At 38.8% G+C, this 27001-nt stretch overlaps 2 protein-coding genes across 4 annotated transcripts in view; one reads left to right on the forward strand and one right to left on the reverse strand.

Moving 5' to 3' along the window:
• The window catches only part of SCAF8 (SR-related CTD associated factor 8), a 185738-nt gene extending 161326 nt beyond the window's left edge, over nucleotides 1-24412 (reverse strand). For 2 of the 3 annotated variants that reach the window (XR_011075044.1, XM_068551745.1), the window contains exon 1: nucleotides 24302-24412. Coding sequence is in view for 2 of the 3 variants with exons in the window: in XM_068551745.1 (XP_068407846.1) it covers nucleotides 24302-24331 (30 nt within the window). In the remaining variant the exon portion in view is untranslated. Of the gene's footprint in view, nucleotides 1-18761; nucleotides 18827-24301 lie in introns of all 3 variants that reach the window. The other variant, XM_068551746.1, reaches the window with a different exon arrangement.
• Nucleotides 24103-25687, forward strand: LOC137769721 (serine/arginine repetitive matrix protein 1-like). Its single transcript, XM_068551748.1, has 2 exons — nucleotides 24103-24389; nucleotides 24710-25687. Exons 1-2 carry the CDS (start codon nucleotides 24330-24332, stop codon nucleotides 25196-25198), a joined length of 549 nt encoding a protein of 182 aa, XP_068407849.1. The 5' UTR covers nucleotides 24103-24329; the 3' UTR covers nucleotides 25199-25687.
• The last annotated feature ends 1314 nt before the right edge of the window (nucleotides 25688-27001 follow it).

Genomic DNA, 27001 nt, shown 5'->3' on the forward strand with positions numbered 1-27001 from the left:
CTCACGGTTCAAACCCGTGTTGTTCAAGGGTCAACTGTATCTGAAAATAGGGCCTTTATGGAGGTATTGTATTTAAGGTTAAATGAGGTCATAAGAGTGAAGGCCTTATCCAATAAAATTACTGTCCTTCTAAGAAGAGACACCAGAGAACTAGCTCCCTCTCACAGCCATGTGAAGACACACATGAGAAGGCTACAAGGCAACTAGGACCTGAGGGTGGCTGCTAGGAACTCCGAGACACACCCAGCCCCGTAGCCAGCAAATAAAATGGAGACCTCAGTCCTACAATGGCAAGGAACTGTATTAAGCCAACAATTTGAATGAGCTGGGCGGAGGATCACAAATTTCAAATGAGAGCACAGCCTGCCTGGCTGACGCCTTGATCTCAGCCTAGTGAGCCCATCAGCAGAGGACCCAGCTAACCAGTGCCTGATCCTGACCCACAGAAATTGTGAAATAAGTACATGGTGCTTAAGCCGCAAGCTAAGTTTGTGGCAGTGTGTTACACAGCAACAGAAAGTGAATAAGGTAGAAGAAAGCTGTGAACGATTTATCTTAATTTTCTAACTTGACTGTATAGATTTTTCTAGTTTTCATATTTTTGCAAAAACCATTTTTATAATTCAAAGTATTCAACAGAAATTAAAATTTCAAAATAAAAGTTACCTGTCTTTTCCTAACTTTCAAAATAGAAATTCAGTATTTTGCATATCGGAATAAAAAGTAAATAAGAGGGCTTCCCTGGTGGTGCAGTGGTTAAGAATCCGCCTGCCAATGCAGGGGACACGGGTTCGAGCCCTGGTCCGGGAAGATCCCACATGCCGCGGAGCAACTAAGTCCGTGCGCCACAACTGCTGAGCCTGTGCTCTAGAGCCCGTGAGCCACAGTAGCTGAGCCCACGTGCCACAACAAGAGAAGCCACCGCAATGAGGAGCCCACGCACCACAACAAAGAGTAGCCCCCGCTGGCTGCAACTAGAGAAAGCCCTCGTGCAACAACGAAAACCCAACGCAGCCAAAAATAAAAATAAATAAATTTATTAAAAAAAAAAAAGCAAATAAGAGACTTGTTTCACTGATAGTCATTTTAAAGAGCATAGTATTCACCAACTTTAATACCTGAGAACCAATACACCTCATTACAAATTTTACCTCAACAGGTCAAAAACTAGGCATTCTCCACATCCAACACTTCCCACTCCCTGACATATGAGTTCTCCTTTCTTCACATAGCACAATCTTCCATATTACTTTTGGTTTGGAATACAATATAAACTATCTGATAATACAAGCATGTAAAAAAGTGACATATAAAATCAGACTCACAGGACATGACAAAATGTGACCAGAGAACATTAACATTAGACTAACAGTAGTATATCCAACATTAAGAAAAACAGTAGTAGATCCAACATTAAGAAAAGCGCATTCTAAAAGAATAATGTGACCAATATCGACATTTTCCTAAGGTTTTTAAAGTAAATTTCTTTGTAAAAAGTATTTGAAACGAAGCTCTTTATAAACTTGGGTTAACTTCTACTGAAGTAGCAATATTCTTGAGCAATCAGAATGTTTTAAAGAGCAAAGGCTAAATAAAAGATACATCACAGATATTCTGTGAGGACCACCAGATCAGGCTTTTAACAAAGGCAGAACTCCCAATTTTACACTAAATATTGTGCCAGCATGAAAACTTCAGAACAAAGTTTCAAATGCATCTCTGGGCGGGGCGGAGGGGGGAAGGCCACAATTGCAAACACCAAAGCACAAAACCTGAAATGTTACATAATACCTAAAAACCAGTGAGAGAACATGAAAAATAATCACCTTAAAAAAAAATCTTGGGCTTCCCTGGTGGCGCAGCGGTTGAGAATCTGCCTGCCAATGCAGGGGACACAGGTTCGAGCCCTGGTCTGGGAAGATCCCACATGCCACGGAGCAACTGGGCCCGTGAGCCACAATTACTGAGCCTGCGCGTCTGGAGCGTGTGCTCCACAGCAAGAGAGGCCGCGATAGTGAGAGGCCCGCGCACCGCGATGAAGAGAGGCCCCCGCTTGCCACAACTAGAGAAAAGCCCTCGCACAGAAACGAAGACCCAACACAGCAAAAATAAATAAATAAATAAATAAATAAATAAATAAATAAATAAATAAATAAATAAATAGGAATTAAGTTTAAAAAAAAAATCTTATAACTTTTTTCTGGTTATAAAAATATTTTACTATGGGACTTCCCTGGTGGCACAGTGGTTAAGAATCCGCCTGCCAATGCAGGGGACACAGGTTCGAGCCCTGGTCTGGGAAGATCCCACGTACCGCGGAGCAACTAAGCCCGTGAGCCACAACTACTGAGCCTGCGCTCTAGAGCCCGCGAGCCACAACTACTGAAGCCTGCACGCCTAGAGCCTGTGCTCCACAACAAGAGAAGCTACCGCAATGAGAAGCCCGCGCACTGCATAGCCTCCGCTCGCTGCAACTAGAGAAAGCCCACGCGCAGCAACGAAGACCCAACACAGCCAAAAATAAATAAATAAATAAATTTATTTATTAAAAAAAAAAAATTACTATGGAAAAACTGGAAAATGCAAAAAAAGCATGAAGACGGCAGAAAACGCAAATCATCTATGATCCAACAATTCATCACTCATTCCAAATATACTCAATTAGCACCAGGCACTATGGATCCAATAGAACAGGTAGACAGTCTCTGTTCTCATGGAACTAATGGGCTGCTTTTGGCGATGGACAACATTCTAATAAACAAATAGACACACTTTGCAGAGTACAGTTAAGTACATAATGAAGGTAATAATGTGATATGGTGAAGAGTACGCAAAATTGTACATCTTTTTCAGAATCTCAAATCGAGAATCCCTTTTTTGTTTTTTTTAAAAGGATGGCAGCTTCTCTAATTTTTCTGTTTTTAATTTATTCATTTTATTTATTTTATTTTTGGCTGTGTTGGGTCTTTGTTGCTGCCCATGCGCTTTCTCTAGTTGCGGCAAGCGGGGGCTACTGTCCTTGTGGTGCGTGGGCTTCTCATTGCGGTGGCTTCTCCTGTTGCAGAGCACGGGCTCTAGGCACGCGGGCTTCAGTAGTTGTGGCACGTGGGCTCAGTAGTTGTGGCTCCCGGGCTTAGTTACTGCGCGGCATGTGGGATCTTCCCAGGCCAAGGCTCAAACCCGTGTCCCCTGCATTGGCAGGCAGATTCTTAACCACTGCGCCACCAGAGAAGCCCCAGAATCCCTTTTTTTAAAAATGTAAGATATTATAAAAGGAAATGATGCCTATTTTTTTTTAATTATAAATCTGAATTATGCAAACATCTGTCCAGTAAGATCTAATCTATACACCAAGCTTTGGCGGGGGCGGTTAGAGATCCTCTAATTTAAAAAAAAGCAGAAAATGAAAAACAAAAAGCCAGAATTTGATATATAAAGGTGCTAACAAGATTATTATGACAAATACAAATGTTTATATCCTTCATAAATAATTATCTTTTGCTATCGGCTACAAGCAGTTTCACATAAATAATTAACCTTTTATATTATTAAGCAGAATATCCCATTTCTCAAGCATGGCAGACATCTAAGGTTAATATAATGGTTTTAAATACTGTCAGAAAGGAACCTATTTTAGAATCTAAGTTATAGCTTAAAACTGTGTTAGTAACAAAGAAAAGCTATCATCTCTCCCCCCAAAATATTACCATTTAAAGAACTAAATTTAGGCCGCAAAAACTTATTTGCATGGTCCTTTAATCCAACATCCAAATTTATACAACCTTCCCAAGTCCCTGGAAAAGGGGGGTTAAAAAATACTCTTAAAAAAAGTACACAGGAGTTACAGTCAGCCAAGATGGAGTAAGCAACTGTAGCCTTTCTCTCTCTCACTGATTACAAGTAAACCCTACTGACTACATATAAAAAACAACTACCTGAGGACTCTGTAAAAGGGAACACCAAGCCCACTGGAGTCAAACTTGAATAATGACCAGTTACAGTGGGGCGAGGGGCTGTGTGTGGATGTTAAGGTAAAAAATTTCGCAGTATTTTGTGTTCCTCTGTTATTTCCGGGCTGTTATCCCAGAGCCGGCATTATTAAATGGTACAGCCAATACCAGAATTAAAAACACAATACTAGGGGAAACCCCCTTCATCTAGCCAGAAGACTAGGTAAAAGGAATCGTCCACACTACTGGGGAAGCAGGGGTGAGGGAAGAAACTCCTCCTCCCCCTTTTCTTCCCAGGCCCTGCTAAAGGTTAAAGGACAGACACTGTTGCCACCCCAGCACCAAAAACGCCAAGAGAAAAGCCATCTCCAGACAGGAAAAGGGCCCCTACTATCCAAACATACCATTTTCTTCTCTCTCTTGCCACTTCACTCTGAAGGCTAAACCTGGAGAGAAACCTGACTTTTTGGCCAGAGAACAAGGAAAAGGATGCCCTGGGATCTGGAGAGAGTATGGGAACCCCAGAGAGAGATAGAGAGGAGCCCAATGTAAGTCCTGGGCTTGTCCTAAAATTGTGCCTGTGTGAAACAGACCCAAAGAAGCCCAGCAGAGGCTCTGAGAACTAATATCTATGTAAACCATTACCCAATACCTAGACAACTGAGTGGCACATATGCTGGGCACACCTAAACAGCAAAAGAAATGCTTTGAAAACTGAACTGACATTGGAACCACCCAAAAAGGCAAGACAGAACTTGCATCCTGAACCAAACCAAGTTGAATACCTGCTAAACAAAAATCAACATTCTTTAGAGGATTTTAATAAAATACTACAATACAATATTGAAAATGTCTAGTATATACAAGCCAAACTTACTTGACATACCAAAACACACACACACACACACACACACACACTCACTCACTCTCTCTCTCTCTCTCTCTCTCTCCCTCTCTCTCTCTCTCTCTCTCACACTGTCCTGGAAAATCTGTCCACACTGATCAAGGGGAAAAATAATCAACAGATGCCAACACCAAAACGACGCTGATGTTGGAATTATCAGTCAAGGACTTTAAAGAAGTTATAATCATTCTAAATAAGGTGAAGGAGAAAACTCTTGAAATAAATGCAAAGATAGAAGTTTTCAGCACAGAATGAGAAACTACAAAAAAGAACCAAATGGAAATTTTAGAACTGAAAACTACAGTATGTGGAAGAAAAAGACAGTATGGCAGTATATATAAGAGCCATAAAATTTCACCAGTGACTTTACACATTTTAAGAAGCAAAAGGCTATAATCATGATTATTTTTACATCAACATTTTATATGGCAGTTAAAAAAAAATTTCCAGGAAGAGAGATTTAGTAAGGTATACTAAGAGAGAAAGTTAACCTGATATACACATTATTAATGCAAAAATATGGAAATGTCTAATGTTACATGACAAATAGAAAATATTTGCAATAACTGCAACTTCATAAATGTAAGAATTAAACGCAAAAACTTCCTTGCACATATTAGTTATTCAAATACAAGCTGATTTAACTTTGATAAATTAGCTTACTAGGTTCCAAAGATAATCAGGTAACCAAATACAGCTAGAAAAATAAATCTATCCACCTTCTTCATACCTAAATTCACCTGAATGCAACAGCTCTATTGTGCTCAAAGGAGCGGAATGCCAAAGCCAGAGTTATGACATACATTTCTTTACTCCCATCCCCCCAAACTTTACTTTTAATAATCTCTGCAACCCTGTATCTATAATCCTATGCCAATATTCATGGAAATAAAGAACTATTTCAAAGGAGTGGAATGTCTCGCTCTGAAATAATCTCAATATAACGTACAACAATCACCATTGTAATTGACGTACAACAATCACCACTGTGTACTTACTTTCAAATTTACTTTGAGAGTTAATCATAAGCACTCATGCAATAATCTTACTCAGATCAATCAAGCTTTATTTTCAAGGTAAAACCAACTAAAAACAAAACAAAACCAACTAAAAACAAACAGAACAAAAAGAACTGGGAAATACAAAGCCAAACTGAACTGATTAACAGGTCAAAGCTAATCGGTGACTTAAATCAAACCAACATCCACTGATTAGCTACTGTAGATATGCACAATATATTAAGCCCTTCAGGGGATAAAAGATAACATAAAGACCTTCACCTCAACTATCTAACAATCTACTGAAGTGGAAGGGGAGGGTCATAGACACACCATTACTCTAATATAGCAGATTCTCCATATTCTGAGATTTACCACTGTCAGCTTTGACAATTCACTAACGATCCCAAAGGTCTCTAAAATGTAATCACAGGTAATTTTTTGGAGATACTAATCCGAAGTGTGTACATTAAAAAGCTGGTGTATGGGGAAACAATTTACTTAACCATTAGTGACTGAGCATCATTTTCTTCCCACACGTTCCCATACGCATTTAACAAAGGAATAACATACCAAACTAGTATTTAAAAATGGGGGATCCAGGGCTTCCCTGGTGGCGCAGCGGTTGAGAGTCTGCCTGCCAATGCGGGGGACGCGCGTTCGAGCCCTGGTCTGGGAGGATCCCACATGCCGAGGAGCAACTAAGCCCGTGAGCCACAGCTACTGAGCCTGCGCGTCTGGAGCCTGTGCTCCGCAACGGGAGAGGCCGCGACAGTGAGAGGCCCGCGCACCGCGATGAAGAGTGGCCCCCGCTCGCCGCAACTAGAGAAAGCCCTCGCACAGAAACGAAGACCCAACACAGCCAAAAATAAATAAATAAATAAATTTAAAATAAAAAAAAAAAAAGGGGGGGGGAATCCATGAGGACCTTAAGACTTTGCCTCATGAAAACAAGAACACGGGGCATAATTTAGTGCCAAAATAAAAAATGCTACTGGGGAAGGTATTCAGACAAATGAAATGTAGTTAGAAACAACAAATAAAAGGTTTAATAAAGAAAATGGAAGTGAAATGGACTGATTGGAAAAAGAGAGCATTCCTGTTACAGCTGTGATTCTGCTTCTACACTATTTACACATATAGCATACTCATCAATAAATCTCTTGACAAGCAGTAATTTTCACAAAGGATTGGAGAAGTGGCTATTTCCTAATGGGAATGCATTAAAATCTCAACAGACTGCTGTGCTTTCCTACTGGAGTATCACTAAGTACCAAAAACAAGACACAAAGATGGGAATACATAGTGTATAGCATAGCTTTGCATATAGTAAATCTTCCTATTTCACAGCATTTCCAAATATGCAATGCATATGATAAACATATTGATAATATTTACTTATAAATATTTATAAACAATTTATTTATAAAATAGTCTTATAAAAAGCATTAAATCCACAGTTAAGAAATCTGCACAGTTGAAGGCAAAGGAATCTTAATGGTTTTTCAAAATACAAAGTGATTCAAACAGAACAGTTGTTCAAAGAGATTAACCTAGTAAAAATTAATCTAGTAATCTTAAAAAATGTAGTTCTACTGTATGAACAAGAGAGAAGAGAGAATAATAAATTAAAAGCCAATTAAAAACTGACTATAACAAACCAAGTGCGGAGTTATGAAGACATGGACCAAAGTATTTGTCCAGAATAAAAGGGAAGGGAAGGATGCAAAACATATTTTTAAAAATAATTCATTGGATTTCATGACTGAAAAGATACGAATAAAAGAGAGGCACTTATGAAAATTCCAAGTTTTCAGGTCTGAGTGTTCGGGAACACATTTTTACTACTGACATAAAGAGGAAGTCTAAAAGTAAGTTTGTAGAAGAAAGACAAATTTAGATTGGGGTGATAACAATGCCATTTTATGAACACATAATACCTAGAAGATATGGGACTGAATTCCAGAAGAGAAAAGCAAAATTACAGTCTTTCCTGACGAGCTAAGAGTTGAAGAGATGAAGAATAAAATACTGAAGACTAAATATCAGAGGGAGAATAAGTAGACCAAAAGCCTAGCAGGCCTTAAAGTAAAATCATTTCAGAAATATAAGCAACAAATGCAGAGACTAAAAAAAAGAGATAGGCAGTAGCATAATAAAGAAGATAAAAATAAATATTACGGGCTTCCCTGGTGGCACAGTGGTTAAGAATCCAACTGCCAATGCCGGGGACACGGATACCAGCCCTGGTCCGCGAAGATCCCACACACCACAGAGCAACTAAGCCCGTGCACCACAACTACTAAGTCTGCACTCTAGAGCCCACTCGCCACAACTACTGAAGCCCACGTGCCTAGAGCCCATGCTCCACAAGAAGAGAAGCCACTGCAATGAGAAGCCCGTGCACTGCAACAACGAGTAGCCCCCGCTCGCCTCAACTAGAGAAAGCCCGCGCGCAGCAATGAAGACCCAATGCAGCCAAAAATAAATAAATAAATTTATATATACATAAAAAAAAATCTTTAAAGTAAATATTACTTTTCATCTCTATGGCACTCTGTCAGCTATTAAGCACTATCATATTATACATGCTATATCACTTTTACCTTCAGAATGGCCCAGTAAGATTAGTATTTATTATTCTCATTTTACAGATATATAAACTTAGGGTAAATGACCTAACTAAATTCAAACTGGTATTAAGCTACAGAGCCACGTCTCAAACCCAGTTCTTCTGGCTACCCCAACACTCAGTTTCCAAAAACAAAGCAAAGTCCTTCAAGTAGCATCCAACTAAACATACACAACTGAGTCGCTGAGTGAGATGGTAGATGACCGTGGAGACAACCATGTAATAGCATCAACCTAACTAATAATAATAACCAAGAAAATTTAAAGACAACAGATTATGAAGCTTATATGCCTACTGATCAAGTTTTAAGAGTCTTCCAACCCTTAACAAGGAACCTCACTTTCTCTAAAGGATTTAATTCAAATAACATTAAAACAGACCAACTCCATCTTTCTCCCCAAAGCTAAGACACATAATATTTTGGGTTTGAGGGAAATATTACAAAACTGGTATGGTAATAGATGCTGAATGAAAAATTCCAAACACTGAAAACTCTCATTCGCTGCACCCTATTGACCTACTTCTCTCTTAAGAAACAACCACCGCTAAAAGGCTGGTAGGCTACTTTTCAGAATTTTCTATATGCATCTATATGTGTGTTTGTGTGTGTATATATAAACATAAACGTGTACATGTATATATGTGACATACATACTTTAAATACAATCTGGTGCAAAATTATACTCCTAGTAACTATTTAAAATTGATCATCTTAAAAGCCTTGCTGGATTTAGCAGAACACTGAAATTCTTATAAATGATGACCAAAAATAATATTGGTCCAAAATACATCACGGTCTGTATTTTGTTACTGTCTGATAGTCAAAAGTTTTGTTCAACTTATAAATATTTCTCCAACCTGGAAAATATGTTGACTATAATACAGCACTTTATAGCTCATACTCTCCAAAACTTTTATCTATTATTAAAATGTTACAATATGAAAATACTTTCCAGGGCAAAAGAGACATCCACAATGACAGTAAATGTTCCCAGTAGCAGCTTAAAAAAAAAAAAAAAAACTACTTTTCTTAGTACTCTTTAGTTTTCTCTAGAAACTAAGAATATTAGAACTAGTATTCTTTAGCTTTCCAAGTACTTTATAAAATTATTTTACAATTTTATATATTAAAACCAACTTCTCTGAATATTTAAAATTTTATATACACCAACTTTTTTGAATATTTCAAACCAGCCAATATTTTAAATATTTAAACCAATTCTGAGAGGTAGTCAGGGAAGGTATCACTATCCCTATTTTTAAAATGAGTAAACTGAAGCTAAGAAAAATTAATTAGAAAACTTATTCATTAGGGCTAATATTTAAGAGATCCTAAAAGTTATCTTGTCTAATCACATTTTATAAATGGTAAAACAACTATCTCCTTCCTTGCCAACTGTAATCTATCACATCTTACTTTGAAAGCAACCACATTAATTTTGTAGCATTGCTGTGCCTTAAAATACCTGTACAAGGAGCTTTCTAAACAGTAGTCTATGAAAATTTAAAGAAAGCAGTTACAGAGTAGCCACCATTATTAAAATGAAAATCAGAAACATGCTAATGATACAGGCTTATAGAGTAACTGTATCCCTCTCCTACGAAGAAGGTACAAGATAAGTAAAAAAGGCTTTTTTTACTTTTCTGCAGAGGGCTGGGTTGCTAGAAAACTAATGGCTAGGTGGGTGTCATTATACAATACCTCTCTGCCAAGTAGTGCGTGTTTTCCTCTGGCGCCCTATTTTATGAGCAGGGAAGCAGCAGCCTAGTTGCTTGTTCCTCATTCTGGTCCAGGGTTAGCATAAATGGATAATAATTTACTAAGAATCACCAATTCCCACTCCTCCTCCACCTACAACATACATGAACACTACCGAAATCTCACTCAAAAAATTATACTGAAAAAGTGAAAACAATGAACTGAGACGCAGAGAACAGAAATTTCTTCTTATTTGGCAGCTAACTATACACCTCTCATAAACTGTGATTCTTAACAAGTTTCATCACCTTTGGGTCTTGATTCTTCATCTGTCTATTAAATGATATACTACCACAAGTGTTTCAGGTCTAAAATTTGTAATTTCTGGAAATCAAGTTTAAGCATTAACAAGGAAGTAAACAAGAAACCCAATCAAAGAACCTATAACTACAAGTGCTTAACATGAGTGTAATGGTCTTTAGCTACCCCATTCTAAAATCAAAGAGAACAGAAATGATTCTCCACGAGGGAAAACAAAATGTATAAATATAAACAAACATGTACATATATAAAAATAAGTCTTCAGTTTAAATTTTCCCAGGAATCCAAACAACCACCTTCCTTTAATTTCAGTTCTTTCCTATGTTTTTTGTAACATTAAAATAAAAAGATGTGAATTTTACCTCCTCTTAATTTTAGAGGTACTAACTAACTGATAAGTAATCTATTAACAGTGAGATGGCCAAAATGAGAACAAGAGAAAGAATAATTCATTTGTCAGTCCTCTTCATTACAAACCATATTAGCTGAAATTTCTCAAATAAATATGGCTTCTATTTCTAATAATACAGTATTTAAATTCACCACAATTCCATGTTCACAATAAATTGGTTATTGCAGACAGAGTTATGATAAAAAAACTACGTGACCAAGAGGAGCTAAGAAAACACTCAATGATACAAGTAGGCTCAATGTTAAGGAATTCTAATAAAGTTTCATTAAACAAAATATAAATCTTTAATTTTATTCATAGACCATGCAATTTACTACTTAACTTCTAATTGCATATAAGAATATCTGGTTGTATAAACAGAAAAAAATCAGGCAAATTCCAAGCAGAGTTGCTTTAAAATGTCCTTACATTCACAAATACAATATGATAGAGAGGGTCAATCCTTATCTAAAACAACAAAGAAAAAAAAAAAAATGAGTAAGATAAAAGATTCTAAAAGATTTTGCCCCAAGCCTTTTTCTCTTCTTTTTCTACATCACCTCCCCCTAATCTCCAACTCCAGCCTATTCTCTAAGTGCTTGACCTATATCCAGCTGGTTATCTCCACCTTGATGTCCCATAGACACCAAATCTTCAAGATGCTCAAAACTACAACTGTATTCAACAAACTAGTTCACTGTCTTTGGGTGGTTGAGATATGGGTGATTTCAATCCTCCTTCCATACTCTTTTATTCTAGGTGGAAAAAATGATCCCTCATCCAACCCACCAAATTATCTTTCTCCTCTGATTTGCCCTATTAATGACTGGTACCATATCATTTTATCTACATTGTCACTCAGCCAAAGCCCTGTGGCACCACCCTCTTCCTTATATCCAGCTCCCTATTATTACTAAATTTATTTTGCATTCATCTAGTCATCTCTTCCCCATTATTACTGTAGTTGAGCTCATCTTCTCTATACTAATTTAACCTTCCTTCCCTCAATCTCACCCCTCCATTGACCTGCCCTGTTCCGCAAAGATATTAATCATCATTCTAAAATACAAATTTAAAACTTGTGCTTTTATTAAAAACCCTTCAGAATCTCCATTCCCTTCTGATTAAAAATGAGGTCTTGTGCATAGTATACAAAGATCCTTCATCAGAAGACCCTTGCCTAACCCTCCAGCAGTCCTCCCAACCACCTCCCCTACCCAAAGCTGCCATTTCCTTGAAAATGATCTTTACCCTTTGCCTTACACAATGTCTCCTCCATCATACTGTGTACGACATGATATACACAGAAGAGTATACACATACTGTTTATAAACTGTCTACACCACTACTCTTTGTATCATAGTATTCATATCACGTTAGCTTCTTACCCTTTGCGGTGGTCCATTCCCAACCCCACCCCTATTAAAATATAAGCTGTCTGAGAAAAAGGACATAGGTATCTGATTAACCTGGTAACCACTCTGCAGAATACAATGCCTGATAGATGGCAAATACGCATAAATAACAAGGCTCAAAGGACCAGCCACTACTTTCCAGCATTCCTTCCAACCACTAGTTGCTATTACATTAGAACCTTCGTGGGTTACTACTGCATTCTAGCTATTTGAAAACTGTATTATAGTTAAAATAGAATGAAAAAACTGTCTGACAATCTTGAGGGACTAGCAAAATAAAGGAAGCACTCACAGAATTATTTGGAACCACTCTCTGTTAACAGCTCTAAGATGCCTGAGATATCTAATCCTTCGATTTTGCAAATGAATCCAAGTACTGACTGGGAAATTTTGTACTAGGAATGATGGGGCAGCCTCTGGCCTACTCCTTTGGGATATCAATCCTCTTCAGCTAAGTTGGTCACAACCCTTGTTCTTGTAATTGCCACCAAAGCAGAGAGAGGCCTCTAAAAGAGGTTCTGAGTTCTCTGACAGAATGGGAACAAGAATTTGGAAAATTCTGCCCAATAAGAGGAATTGCTATAAAAATAAAAACCACTTTTCCTGGTGTAAAAAAAACAAAGCCAAACATGTTAATAATCCTTACAAAAGCAGTCACTCGTATTTCAATAAAGCATTAAAGGGGGGGGGCACTAACTGGTTTATTAAATGCTTATAGAAAAACTACTCAAAGCTAGAAGTCATTTCAGCAACTAACATACAACACGGTAAAAACTCATTTTGATGATTTTTATTCAAAGGTGTTGGTATTTAGCCAGGCACAAGATAGATAACCTGCACATAGTTTTAAAGCTTTTATTAGGTAAATGCATATTAGCATTATCAGGAGACTTTCTCCCTATTTCAAGAAAACTACACAAGCAACTACTTTCACAGTGGTCCTTAACTTTGGGCAATACTTTAAAAAACATTCTCGGACTTCCCTGGTGGCGCAGTGGTTAAGAATCCCCCTGCCAACGCAGGGGACACAGGTTCGATCCCTGGTCCAGGAAGATCCCACCTGCCGCATAGCAACTAAGCCCGTGCAACAGAACTACTGAAGCCCGCACGCCTAGAGCCCGTGCTCCGCAACAAGAGAAGCCACCGCAAATCAGAAGCCCGTGCATCGCAATCAACAAAGAATAGCCCCCGCTCGCCGCAACTAGAGAAAGCCCAAGCACAGCAACGAAGAACCAACGCAGCCAAAAATAATTTATAAATAAACAAATTAATTAATTTAAAAAAAATTCTCATTCATTCATTAAAGCAGTAAAGGAAGATTAGCTGACTTACTGTTATGTACACTGTTGAACAGTTTTTTAAGAATCTGTAACACGTGTGTACTCGTCACTAAATTAGGTCTGGGTTGTGTGCCCAATTAATGAGGTTTCTCTTCTCTTCCTTTAGTGAGTTAGTGTAGCTACACAATGAAAGTATCATGACTGGGAGACAGGAAGAAATGAACAAAGCTTTTAAAAGTCTGCTCCCTTTGCTGCATTTTTTATCAAGTTTTCAAGAAAGAATGCTCACTCTGCAATTAATACGAAAAAAACTTTTAGTCGATCAGAAGTCACTAAATGTGGAAAAACAAGAAACGTTCATTTCCAGTACACACCCACACAAAAAACTGAATGTAAACTCCAGAGGACAGAGTTTTGTGTGTGTGTGTGTGTTCTGTACACTTACATCTCTAGAGCCTAGAATAGTGTCTGCAAATCTGCACATGGTGGTAGGTGCTCAAAAAACATGTTGAATAAATATTCTCACTAAGGCAGCTTTTTAAGTTATTTTGTTTCTGTTTTTGATGTCAAAAAGGCTTATAAAGCCTATAAAAGAACATATCTTCCTGCTCAATTATAATTCTGATTTGCAAGTAGCATGCTATTAACCAAGTTCTTAGGTTTCAGAGTGCAGTAAGGCCATAAGTGTATGGCCCATGGCCTATTTTTGTAGGCCCTCAAGCCAAGAATGGTCTTACATTTTAAAAGAACTGTGAGAAACCAACAAGACTATGCAAAAGAGACCATAAGCGGCCCACAAAACCTAATATTTACCATCTGGCCCTCTACAGAAACCGTGAATGGAGATTCCATTCAAAAGAGAATGAAAGTTTTTTGAATACGTACTTTCACCTATGAATTGAATCTCTGTTACCAGAAACATATTTTTCACCTAAGACCTTCTCCATATCTAAACCTCTAAATTTTGGTTTATTTGATTTGACGAATACTAAGGAAATGGTTTTTTGTTTCATTTCTTTTTTTTTTTTTTCACCAGAGCATAAGTGGTTATAACGCTGAGACTAATAAGAAGTAAAGGAGGATTAAAGTTAATTTATGTTTAATATTTTACATACTAAAACATCACAAAAACGGATGGAGGAAAAAACAAAGGAATACAAACAGAAAAAAAAAACCAAAAAATGCCAAACTGTATTTCAAAAGAATAGCAAGACTACATTAAGGGAGAAAAAACTAACAAAAAAATTTTTGAACACTGCATTTTGACTATATATCCTCAGGCTTAAAAAGATGAACTATAAACAAATACTAAATTCTAGTTAATAGGTTTGTTTTCAGACCTACGCTTTAGAATTCTGAAACTACTTTCTGCGTATTTTAGGACTGATAAAACAGTAAGTAATTTTAGGATTGATAAAACAGTAAGTAAATATACTGTGGATAATGGGAACTCATTTTCTCACTGTCAGAGAAAGGAACTACAGATTTGCAAAAGGGAAAGGCCAGAATGAACCCTACAGTGTTGGATTGTTATTGGACATAGGAAGAACTCATGGCTTTTTAGATAGGCAGATGGATAAACAACAAAAATTTGTGTGTGTGTGTGTGTGTGTGTATATATATATGTATATATATATACACATATATGCATATTCAGACATATACACAATTTCTAGCTCAATCTGTTAACAGACAACCACCAGAAAAAACTAGGGTTCCTCAGAGAAATGGCTGATTCCAGAGCTGGGGTGGGAATATCTTATTATACAAGAAAGTGAGTACTCAAAAAATGATAAGCACATGTCGAAATGACACAGGCGCCAGCTTGAAGGAGCTCTGACATCAAAACACCCCAATGAATAAAAAAGGAATCCTTGAGTTCATACCGATATGCATAAATGCATAAATACATAAATGGGGAGAAGGAAAAGCTCTTATGGACTGCCAATAATAAATAAACAATAGACTTAGAAAATCTGACAACCATCTTAGTCCCGATTCAGGCAAGAACTAACTGGATGCTAAAAAAAAAAAAAAAAAAACAGAAAGAGTGAAGTTTGACGTTAGGACTCCGTGCTTCCACTGCAGGGGGCACAGGTTCGATCCCTGGTTGGGGAATTAAGACTCTGCAAGCCGCATGGCGTGGCCATAAATAAATAAATAAATTTTAAAAAAAGATATCTGCCACAAGGGAAAAACAGTAATTTTACAATGGAGAAACCTTGAAGAAAAAAGTCAACATCCCTACTAATGGGATAAATAGACATCATGTGCTTCCTGAGGACAAAATATTACTTCTGGATTATTCCTGCTAAAGAAGCATAACCTTAAACTAATCATGAAGCAACAGCAGACAAATCCATATTGAGGGAATTCTAAAAATAACTGGCCTATTCTCATCAAGCATCAAAGGTCACAAAAGACAAAGTAATAACCAACTGCTCCAGATTAAAGGACACTAGACAGACATGACAAGTGAATGCAAGGTGTGATGTAGGATTTAGATTTACTCTCTTTATTCAGGACGTTACTGGTACAGACAGTGAAATCTGAAGGTCTGCAGCCAACTGCATTATATCAATATTAATTTCCTGATTTTGATAACTGTACTATGGTTACATAAGAGAAGGTCCTTGTTTTCAGAAAATACAGTTATATTTAGAAGTAAAAGGCATTAATTGCAGTTTACCCTCCAAATGTTCAGAAAAAAAGTTTACATGTGTCGTTCATGTGTATGTAAAGAGAGAAAGAGAATAAGAAAGCAAATATGATTAAATTAACTAGATAGAGGAATCAGGATGAACTGTACATAAAAATTCTTTATCACTCTTGCAACTTTTCTGTAAATCTGAAGTCGTAAAAATAAAGTTTAAAAAGTGGGAAAAAATAGCTAATTTATATTTGGACATTGTATCAGCAAAAAGAATTGTGAAAAATCAAGTGATGGTTCTCCTTTACACAGATGGTTCTCCTTTACATCTCAACCAGGAGTTGAGACCCGGCCCTTCTAGTCTCAGCTCTAACACAAAGCTGCTTTTCCTCGGTAAAATCACAATGGTAGGCCTCAGTTCCCTGGTTTGTAAAACGAAGATAGCACCTATCCTACTTTTCTCACAAATTAATCCTAAAGATCCACAGAAACATACTAATGGTTGGGGAAAAGAGGTGCATAAAACACTATATATTATAAAGTGGCTCACTTTTAACAATGTTTGGTATATAAAAAATACTTCAAAATTACACAAGCCAGATATTTTTTTCACCATAGCAAGTGGCTGTTTTAGAAACTAGACATTTGCTATGTGTTTTGGTTTGCAAAAAATTTAACTTATTCAACATTCTTTTTTCATTTCAATAAATTCAAATACCTGTATCATTTTTTTTAACCATAAAACTTTACAGTATCAAAAACTAAACTAAAGAAAGTCATTAACCAGGACTCTGTCAACCTTTTTAAAAATATTAAGATACAGCTGACATACAACTTGTATCAGTTTCAGGGGTACTGGTCAATCTTTTAGATACTGTGACCCAGATTAAAAAGATTATATCATTTCCCAAGTTCCCAAGATCATAAAATACATGATCCAAACTTTTCATCCTTCACTCACAAGCCCCAAGGAATTAAATCAAATTCAGAAAATTAGTCTTTATAGAAGACAGAAAAAGAGAGACACCAAATTTTTTTCATGCACTCATGCACTCAAATCAAGGAAAAGTTTGTTTCAAAAATAAAAATATTCATTAATTTACCCTTCCAAATTCATAAGGGTTTGGTCACCACTTAAAAGTATTTTTTAATTGTTTACATGTGGAGACTAATTAATATCTCACTCACAAAAGAAAACATCCTTAAAACTGTGTTCTCTAAAAACAGTTATGATTCCAAAATGCCAAATGGAGATTTAACACGACAGACAATTTAGTTTAAAACAGGGTAGCTTGTCTTATTTCCCCATTGTTGAACATATAAGATCACATTCTTATTTAAGAAGTCTACTTGCTCAATCTCACCCAGTTCCTAGCAAAGAAGCAAGCCCAGAGTCAGTAATGCCTGCCCAGCCTCACTAGCTCTGCAGCAAGGTCATTGCACACAAAGCTGATGAGGTGAAAGAAAAAGGATTACAGGAACATAAGCTCAAAGAGGGTATGCTTTTTGCTTGTCTTGTTTACAACTGTATCCCAGCAGACAGAAAAATGGCTGGTGTATGGTAAGCATTCATTAAGTACTGGTTAAATGAATAAACAAATGGATGAAATCCTAAGTCTTTATAAAGTATACTAGTCAGCCTTTATAAAGTATACTAAGTTGCAGAATTATTTTAAAAACAAATTCGGCATACATTAAATTAATAGCCACAAACTGTCTTTTAAAAACATGAACAAATAATCTATATTCCCCATTCTGACTAAATAGTGTCAAAGTTCCTAACGTATTTCCTGACCTACAGTAGATACTGTAACATATTTACATATTTACATACCCTTCCTTGACTTTAAAATATGGTGTATCAGAAACCGGCAAAGCAGAATTACAAAGACGAAATAAACGCATAAACTCAGAATCAGAAAGATCAAATGCATTGTGTTTACCATCAAACTTAAGATAGAACTAACTCAGACAAGGAATCAGAAGCTATAGAAACATTTCTCACCAGCATTTATTTCTCATAATAGTACCGCTAACAAAATCTGCTCCTCTATAATTAGAAAATCAAAAATTTGATTTAGTCTTGTTTTTCCATTACTACACAACATCTGTCAATGATCTGTTGTCATCTTATAGTTTGAAGAACTTCCTCAAAATATAAGATGTATTTTACTTCCTACTACCAAATTCAGAGATTTGCAATTTACTCATATTATATACATAAGTAATATTTCTTATACAAAAAACTACATGGAGCAGAATGCAAGTAAATGCACAAGAGTTCAGATATGATTTATACTCACTACTGAGCACAGTAACTTTTTTTTCACTTAACCTATTTTTTGTGAGAAATTCAACTTATTCCCTACATGTTCTCTTTAAGATTACCAACATATTCTAAGTGACAAACTTTATTCTGCTTCCCAAGTACTTCCCACATAATCAAGACATCATTTCACTACCAATTTAACCCTAAGTATTTTCCAAAGGGCCTGCCTTACGTGGGTTATAATCATCTTACTATGCTTCTTGTGTCCATGCTGCTGGAACAGCAGTCTGCACAAGCAGGAGGAGAGAGGCACAGTCCTGAGAGAGAGGAGCAGAGAAAGGTGTTGAGAAAACAAAACCACATAAAATGAGCTCACTTAAGAGTTCAGGAGCTCAGCCAGTGTTCAAGGTCAAGATTGATCACATTCTCTCAAACCATTATGAGTTAGTTGTTGTCCAATAACAGGAAAACTGGCCCAGAAGAAATACCTAAAATTCCATGTACAAGCAGCAATATCAGCACTAATTCTAAGCCAACTATACTTCTAAAAAAAAGGAGCAAGTGATCATAAAATATGACTATTTAGAAGACGGGGGAATACAGATGTCCCCTAAATGCCAATCAAAATTACTGTAACAAACTCAATGCTAGCCTAAAGTAAAACGGCTGAACTATATATATCTCATGAATTTCAATGTTGCCAAAAAATTTTTATATTTAATCCTGAATGACTGAAACACTCTCAAATCAGAGTCCCCAAAATCATTATTATCAATCTCAATTATCCTTGTATTCTAAATTTTTTAAATTAGTTAAAAACACAACTTTTACCATATGTTGTTTTAAAGTGAAAAACAAAGCAAAAAGGATTTGAAAATAGCATAATTACACAATACAAGACTTAGGATGGATTTAATCTAACTGGAACTTTCAATGGAATAGTCCCCTTCCCACTATCCCCTCTTAGTAAGAAGTGAAAACCATAAACAAATCAGAATTTTGATTTTAAACTTCCCATCTAAACTCCTATACGCCTACAATGCCATAAAATGACCTTCAAAATAATGCTTATACATACTAAGTCCTCCAAAACATTAATTTCATATTAGTCAAAGAATCTTCCAACTAATAGGGAACCTAAAAACCTCAAATCAGTCATTTATTTCACAGAGGAGAAAACCAAATGTCCAGAAATGTTACCTGCCTTGGTCCAGGCCATTCAGCTACCTACTATATCATCAATCTATCCATTCAAGAAATCTTTATTTAGCATATACTATGTACTAAGGCACTATGCTATGTACCAAGGATAGGAAGCAATAAAGGTATGTGGTCACTGTCCTCATGGAATTTACAATCTCGTGGGAAAGATTACTGCTAACTACTTAAAATTGTAGTTTTCACTAGAAGGAAAAGCACAGAGTGCCTTAAGACAGTTTAACAGGGGACCTAAATCCGTGATTCTCAACCATGGTCGATTTTGCCCCCCAAGGGGCATTTGGTCGTATCTGGAGACATTGCTGGTTGTCCCAGTAGGGCGAGCTAGTGGGCAGAGGCCAGGGTTGCTGCTAAACATCCTGTAATGCACAGGACAGTTCCTCACAACAGGTAATTATCCAGCCCAAAATATCAATAGGGTCCAGGCTGAGAAACCTTGATCTAAACCACTGGGGGCAGGGAGGGGTTAGTGAAGGCTTCCTTCCTTTATAACACTAAGACTGCTAGTCTTTAAGGGATTTTTCACAAGGTAGAAACAAAAAAGATAGACTAATTGTTACAATTGAAACTCCCACTGGAAAATCAAAACAGGAGAGAAAAAGGAGAGAGAGATTTCCCCCATACATGAAAAAGAAAGAAAAAGGCAATGTTTTATAGCTACTTCACATAAATCCCCTTTCCTGAACCACAAAGGGAAAATATAAAAACAAATTTCACATGCTTTTATTATTCCCATTACCTTTCCCACTGTTCTCTACCAACCCATGCCTACTACTAGACATTGGTGGAAAGATTATATTAAAAGTCCTGTAGTTAACCAAATGAACACTCTGGATACAAACTTGGCAATGGAATAAAATGAAGATGGGATTTCACTATTGATGTGAAAGACAAGGCACAGAAGAGGAAAATGCACTGGGTGTTAAAGTGACTCTGGAAAGGGCTACATCCTGAAACAAAGAGTAAGCTATCAGACTAACCAAAGGATCCTAAGAACAAAAGACACTAAGAACTTAGATATCCTAAAGATGAGTAAAGAATTTAAGAACCAAGGTAAATTCAAAAATTAAACTGCAATAATTTTCCTGATACATGCGTATCAGATTCTTATAATGCATAAGAAATTCTTATATTTTCCACATATTATTTTAAGAGTTCCTATCTTACTAAAATGCCCTCTCCAATTAAGTTATAATTTTCTAAGGAAAGGGTCCTGTATTGCTATTCTCTTTTCCCTCTTTTCAAAAACAAAAACCCTACCACAATAACCTCCATACAGTAGGAGTCTTAAGGACAGAGTACAAATATGCAGCTCACATAAAACCGCTGCATTCCAGTAAATCAACTGTGGTCCTAACGTAATCCACAGATTTAAACAGATAAAGATGAGACCCTTTCCACTGCGGTGAGAACTCTAAACCATCATAACAAGTAAATGCCACCATCTTTGAGCAGCAGCAACTACAACACCTTGTAATGGTAATAATTCTTCTGGAATTAACTGCTCAGGTCAAGCACTGACCGTTAGGGAATCTCATGTTCCATCCTGGACAAATTTTCTTTCATCATTTCAGAACTGACGTTAGTGGTCATGGGATAAACTTCTATCACAAGGATGATGCTTAACTGGAAATTAAAGTTTTCCCACAAAACTAGCACAACGGGCACTTAAATATCAGTTCTTGAGCTTCAATCTCATTTAACTCATGATAAGTACGAGGGATTTACCACGTAAAGGATCTTCTGACAGTGCATTTGAAAATGGGGTAGGGAGGCACAAAGCCCCTTTGAGAAAAGGGTTGGGGGGGTGGAGGTGGGAGGAGGTGGGAGTGGTGGGTGGAGGCAGGCAGGCAGGCAGGCGGACACGCCAATCAAGACTCGGACACATCCTGCAGAAGACCACACACTTTCAGACTGAGACTTAGCCACAATTTGCAGATTAAAAACCTATATTCTTAACTTTTAAAATCTCTGGCACGTTCCTGTTTTCAAGCCAAGATCTGCTTGCTTGTCTTTTTTTTTTTAATTTTGAAAAACCTGATAATTAGCAAGTTATAAAAGCTAAGCATTTCTTATTTTAAACATTACACTTAGAGCTAAACTGTGGTGCCTTATAAAGCAAATGGCACTTCTTGACAATTCAATGCTTCAAAGATACCTTTAAACTTGCCAGAGAAAGTTCTGTTGGGCTCAGCCCAAGGATGCCTTTAAAAGCCAAATTCACTGCAAGTAAACATTCTAAAACATCCTTTTCTCCTAATCCTGTAACTCAGATTCCTTTTTTATTTTTGCACTTTGCAACACGTGATTTAATGGAAAAACATCATTAGTGAACTATTTCCCACTATATACTTCCTTGCAACAACAAATTTTTACTACATCAGCAAGTACTATAGATATTCACAGAAACTATATTCAGAAATCAGAAAAAGCAGGATTATGTACTTTGAGTTTAAAGCAAAAAAAAAGTATATTCTTCTGAATCTTCTTCAAAATCTCTTGTCCTTCCTCAATTCTATGACTCTTACTGCTACAATTTTTAAGCCAACCCCATTTTCAAATATGGTGAAGTGTGAGCATATTAGTAAATAGGAAGTTAAAAGATGTTTTAAGTTCCCTGAAATACATAAGGGGAAAACAGAGAGTGCTACATAAACTAAAATGGGAATACTACTACAAATCTCAAGTTCCTATACAGATTAGATGAGAAAAGAGTTGAAACATCAAGCTAGCCATTTACATGTTAGGCTCCTTATCCTTAATGTCAATACTAAAATGAAAAACCAATTGTTAACACTTGTAATCCACCATGCTTTACTGTGACCAACCACAGTGTACTAACCACTTGTTTATATCTATCACATGGCAGGGAGGGCTGGGAATGGAGGAGGGTACATATTAGGAACCCCCAAGATAAACAGGAGAGGCACTCATCAAAAAGGCATACGGTAAATCAAATAATTGCAAGGAAATAAGAGAAAGGATTTTTTTTATAATTAAAAAAAAACACTTTAACATTCTGTTAGTGCTATAGCACCATATGTAGCAAATAAAAAGGCTACAGACCTGTTGTTTTTCCCCCCTGCAGAACCATGAAACTATTAGCAATAAATTGGAACATACAGTATCCTTACTTTTTATTCCAGATTTAAAGGACAAGAGTATTGTGGGGTGGAACCAAATTTTATAACTTGACCCAAATTATCAGCTATAAATTCATAAATAAAATGGAAAAGATTCCCAAGTCTACTGCTCTAATTTGTATCAAGAAGAGATAAAAAAGAAAAGAAAATCCAGTATTCAAAAAGAAAATCCTTTCCAAAAAAAAGTTTGCTTTCATATAACTGTGTCACTGCTATCTAGTCTAATATGGAGAGTTTAATTCACATATTATCTAACCTTTAGCCTCTTAGCAGCTAAGTTTCCAAAACGTCAATTCTAGGGAGAGAGAGAGGGAGGGAGGGAGAAAAGAGGGACGGTGGGAGGGAGGAGGGAACGAGTTTTCTCCTTTTGGAAAACAAATAAAATTGTAAAACAGCTTTTTAAAGCATTGCCTTGTTCAGAATATCACTATTATACTACTGAATAGAGTATTAGCACTTCCACATGAAAAGTTCATAAAATTTACGTAAGTTTAGTTAACATCACATTAAAATATTTTTAAATAAGGCATACAGGTAAGGATAACTCTGGTTGTGTAGATATGTACTTGTTAAATGCTTGTTTAATGTTAGCATTAAGGTCTATTCCTACCGGAGTTTTAAAAGATTTTAATATATTTTATCAAAACTTGCGTCCCTTCAAACTAGTGAACTCAACTAAATAGTGAAAACTGGACACCTGCTTGTTAAAAATCTAGCCTTATATATGACACGTGAAGGAGCCTGTGGGAAATGCATCTCCAGCATCTTCCCTCTGCATGCACAACTCTCCCTGCCTGTCTTTATGTCGGATGATGAGAAGAGGGGGGGAGTAAGAATAGGAGAAATTGCAGAATAATCTCGCCTCCAGATCAACCATGCCCTTAGCTTAAGTCCCTAGTTGGCAGGTTAGCTAGCCAACAATATCTCAATTATAAACAAACACTACTTGCAATGTGACCACAGGTTATCACCCCTGTAGGTGCTCTTCCTGCACTACCCCCGATCAGGGCCTGCCTCATTAAGGACCCGGGAAAGGTCTGGGCGGTGATGCCCGGCCTCCAGTTAAAATCCCGCAGGCCCAGGAAAGAGGTGGGAGGGCCAGGAATCGGCGGAACTGACCCGGAGAGACCTGCCGTAAGCCTCCGGGGGAGGGCCCAAGCGGGCCTTCCCTCCAGCCCCGCAGCCACTCAGTACTCTGCTGGAGACACCGGAACCTCCCTCCGCCCCGGGGCGGCCCTCTTCCAGCCCTCCCCACCGGAATCGGGGGAGGGGCGCCGGGGCTGAGAAACACCCCTCCCCCACGGACACAGCTAGGCCGCCACTCGCCCCACCCTGAAAAGCCCTGCGGGCCAGTGCCCACCCTCCCGCGGTGGCCTCGTCCCGGGTTGGGGGGAGCGTGGGTAGGAGGGGAGGTTAAAGTACAATACCAACCTCGCTATTGAAGGTTTTCACAGCCTCCATGTTGTCGGTGCGGAGGCCCAGAGCCCGGCGGCGGAAGAGGCGGCGGCCACTGCACTGGGTGGGGAGAACTAGACGGGGGCGGCGACGCGGCTGCGAGGAGGGGGCGCCGGCGGGAGGCCGGGCCGCTGCGACCCCGGGCAGGAGGGGAAGGGCAAGCACCGGCGGGGCAGGGTTCCCTTAGGGGCAGCGAGGCCCCGGCATGGCCGCTAGGGCGGGCGGAGCGCCGGTCCGGGGAACAGAGGCGCTGCCGGGGCTGGCTGGCAGCGGGCGGGGGAGGGGCTGGGCGCCTTCTCTTCTCCGCCCCGCTCGGTCTCGGGCTTCCACCCCCTAGCCCGGTCCCCTACACTCTCAACCCCCTTCTTCCTCTTCCTCCGACAGGCTCCTGTTTCACCTCCCCGCCGCTCGGGCCGTAAGAACCAGCAGCGCACGGCGAAGACGGAGGAGGAAGCGCTGGCAGCAGCGGCTGCGGCATCCAATATGGCGGACACGAGTCGGACCGCGCAGCTCGGAGATCCGCGGCGCCCGCCAGCGCGCCCCCTGGCGACGGGACCGCGCAGGCCCGGGCCGCCGCGCGGAACCATCGAGCGCGCGCGGGCCAGAGCGTCGCCGCCAGGAGGCCCCGGTCATCTCGGCTCCCGGGGGGTCCCCTGCCCCTCACCCGCACCCCACCTCCTCGCCGCTGCGGGAGCGAGTGCTGCTGCCTCTTGCAGCGCCCTTGGGGCCACTGCAAAGCATTGCTCTAAGAAAAACCCAAATGTCCCCCCGGCAAGTTTAGGCAATAATATACGTTTCCGTTGTTTCCATGTGGCTTGGCCCCTTTACACGAGGTTTAGTTGCTTTTCAGAACTTTACTGGACGTTGGCCTAAAGGTTAACAGCCGGAAAAGTTCCTAGTCAGTCACTTATTTGGTAACGATGTTCCCAAGCATTTTAATAGCGTCGAGAGAAAACGTAAGAAACAAAAGCTTTGGATCCGGGCGGGGGCAGGGGGACGAGGGAAGCACGCCTGCAGCGAGCAAGCAGCTCAGTGCAGGAAATGCACGCTGCATAAAATCCAGGGGGACCGGCGTGGTCTAGACAATGAGTGCATTTGTCTGTACAGCGGGAAGCCGTGCCCAGAACGCACAAGATTTCCATAGGCGAAAGGGAACGCATCTTTTATGAAAGATGAATTATTCTAAAGGAATTTTGACCTAGGTTTAGAGGCAGAGGGTGAATACCGTATTCCTAGATGAAATAGATGCTGCTAGCAAAATGCCTTCTCTCTCACTTCGTGCAATGTAAGGTAACCGATACCAAATTCAAAGCGAGCATTTAAATTAAAAGTTAGGGGTGTATCACTGAACCCCAAACACCACTGTGGTCTTACTGGGAGTTATTTTTCAGCAATGACTTCTCCGAAGTTCACTCAAAGGAAAGGGGGGAATGATGACGGCAGAATTTTTCTCTAGAGGATTGTTGGAATCAAGGTACTAATGTAAGAGCTGAGCCCAGAGCCGTGTGAAACTGAGGAAGGCAGGCGCTTCTTGACATTTTAGGGTCTGCTTTTTAGAGCCTACTTCGTTGACAGCTTTAATACGGTGGCTGGCTACTTAGAAGGTAAAATGGATAACTTTTTCGTAAGAGCTTATATTTCCCCTTTCAAAATCTCAAATGTGTCACAAAGTTCATAGGCCAAGCCATTATGACCTCTTGCCAACAATTGCAGTAGCCTCCTAAGTAACTGGTCCCTATCATTCATCCTCCAGACTCTAGCCAGAGGGGAATTTTTTAAGACGCAAATCAGATCAGGTCACTCCCTTGTTTAAATCTTTTTAAGACTTTCCCATCGCACTTCAGATATTATCTTAACCTCTTATTATGGCCCGAAGGTCCTGCCTATCTCAGCTCACACTACTTTCCCCGTCCTCTTTACTCTGGCCACAGTGGTCTCCTTTGTTCCTTGACAACACTGAGTGCTTTCCTACCTAGGACACTTGTGTGCCTCTGCCTTCTGGGGTGCTGTTGCTCTCGTTCTTTCCTAGCTGACTCCTCATCCTCTTTCCTCCTGCCAGAGGTTTCCCCTAATCAGTTCATCTACAGTAGCATGCTGTGACTTGCGGAAGTACCCACTCAGTTCTGGTCATGCCAGATTTTAACATTCAACATTTGCTGCTCTGGCCTATGAGGGATTATTTATTCAGTCATTCATGAATGAATGTTGACCGAATTACTTAGGCCTGAGAGATTAAGATGCAATACAAGCTAAAGAATTATATTTTTAAAAAAGAATTAAATCTGTTGTTAACATACAGCACTTGATTTCATAAAGCTTCCATAGCCAGAAGGATTGCAGAAGGCATATTTTGACCAAGGGACGGAAAAGAAAAAAAAAGAAAAAAAAAAAAGCAGAGGACAACCTAAGCACACTCTTTTAGTGAGAAGGAAGTAAAGCAAGAGGAAAAGTAGAGAAAAGTTAGAGGAGGGTAAAGGGGAGTCTGGAGGCCCAGTGCAAAGAGTAAATGCAAAGTTTGTGCACAACTACACACACCTCTACATTGTGAACATGTCAATGCCCATGTCTGTAGTTTATGTATGTGTGTATGTTAGGATTCTGATTCCCGGGTAACAAACCAATTTGAGCTAGCTTAAGCATTAAAGAATTCACCATTAACATGCAGATTTTTCTCCT

This window comes from Eschrichtius robustus, chromosome 9 (genome assembly GCF_028021215.1).
Source record: "Eschrichtius robustus isolate mEscRob2 chromosome 9, mEscRob2.pri, whole genome shotgun sequence".
Classification (NCBI taxonomy): domain Eukaryota; kingdom Metazoa; phylum Chordata; class Mammalia; order Artiodactyla; family Eschrichtiidae; genus Eschrichtius; species Eschrichtius robustus.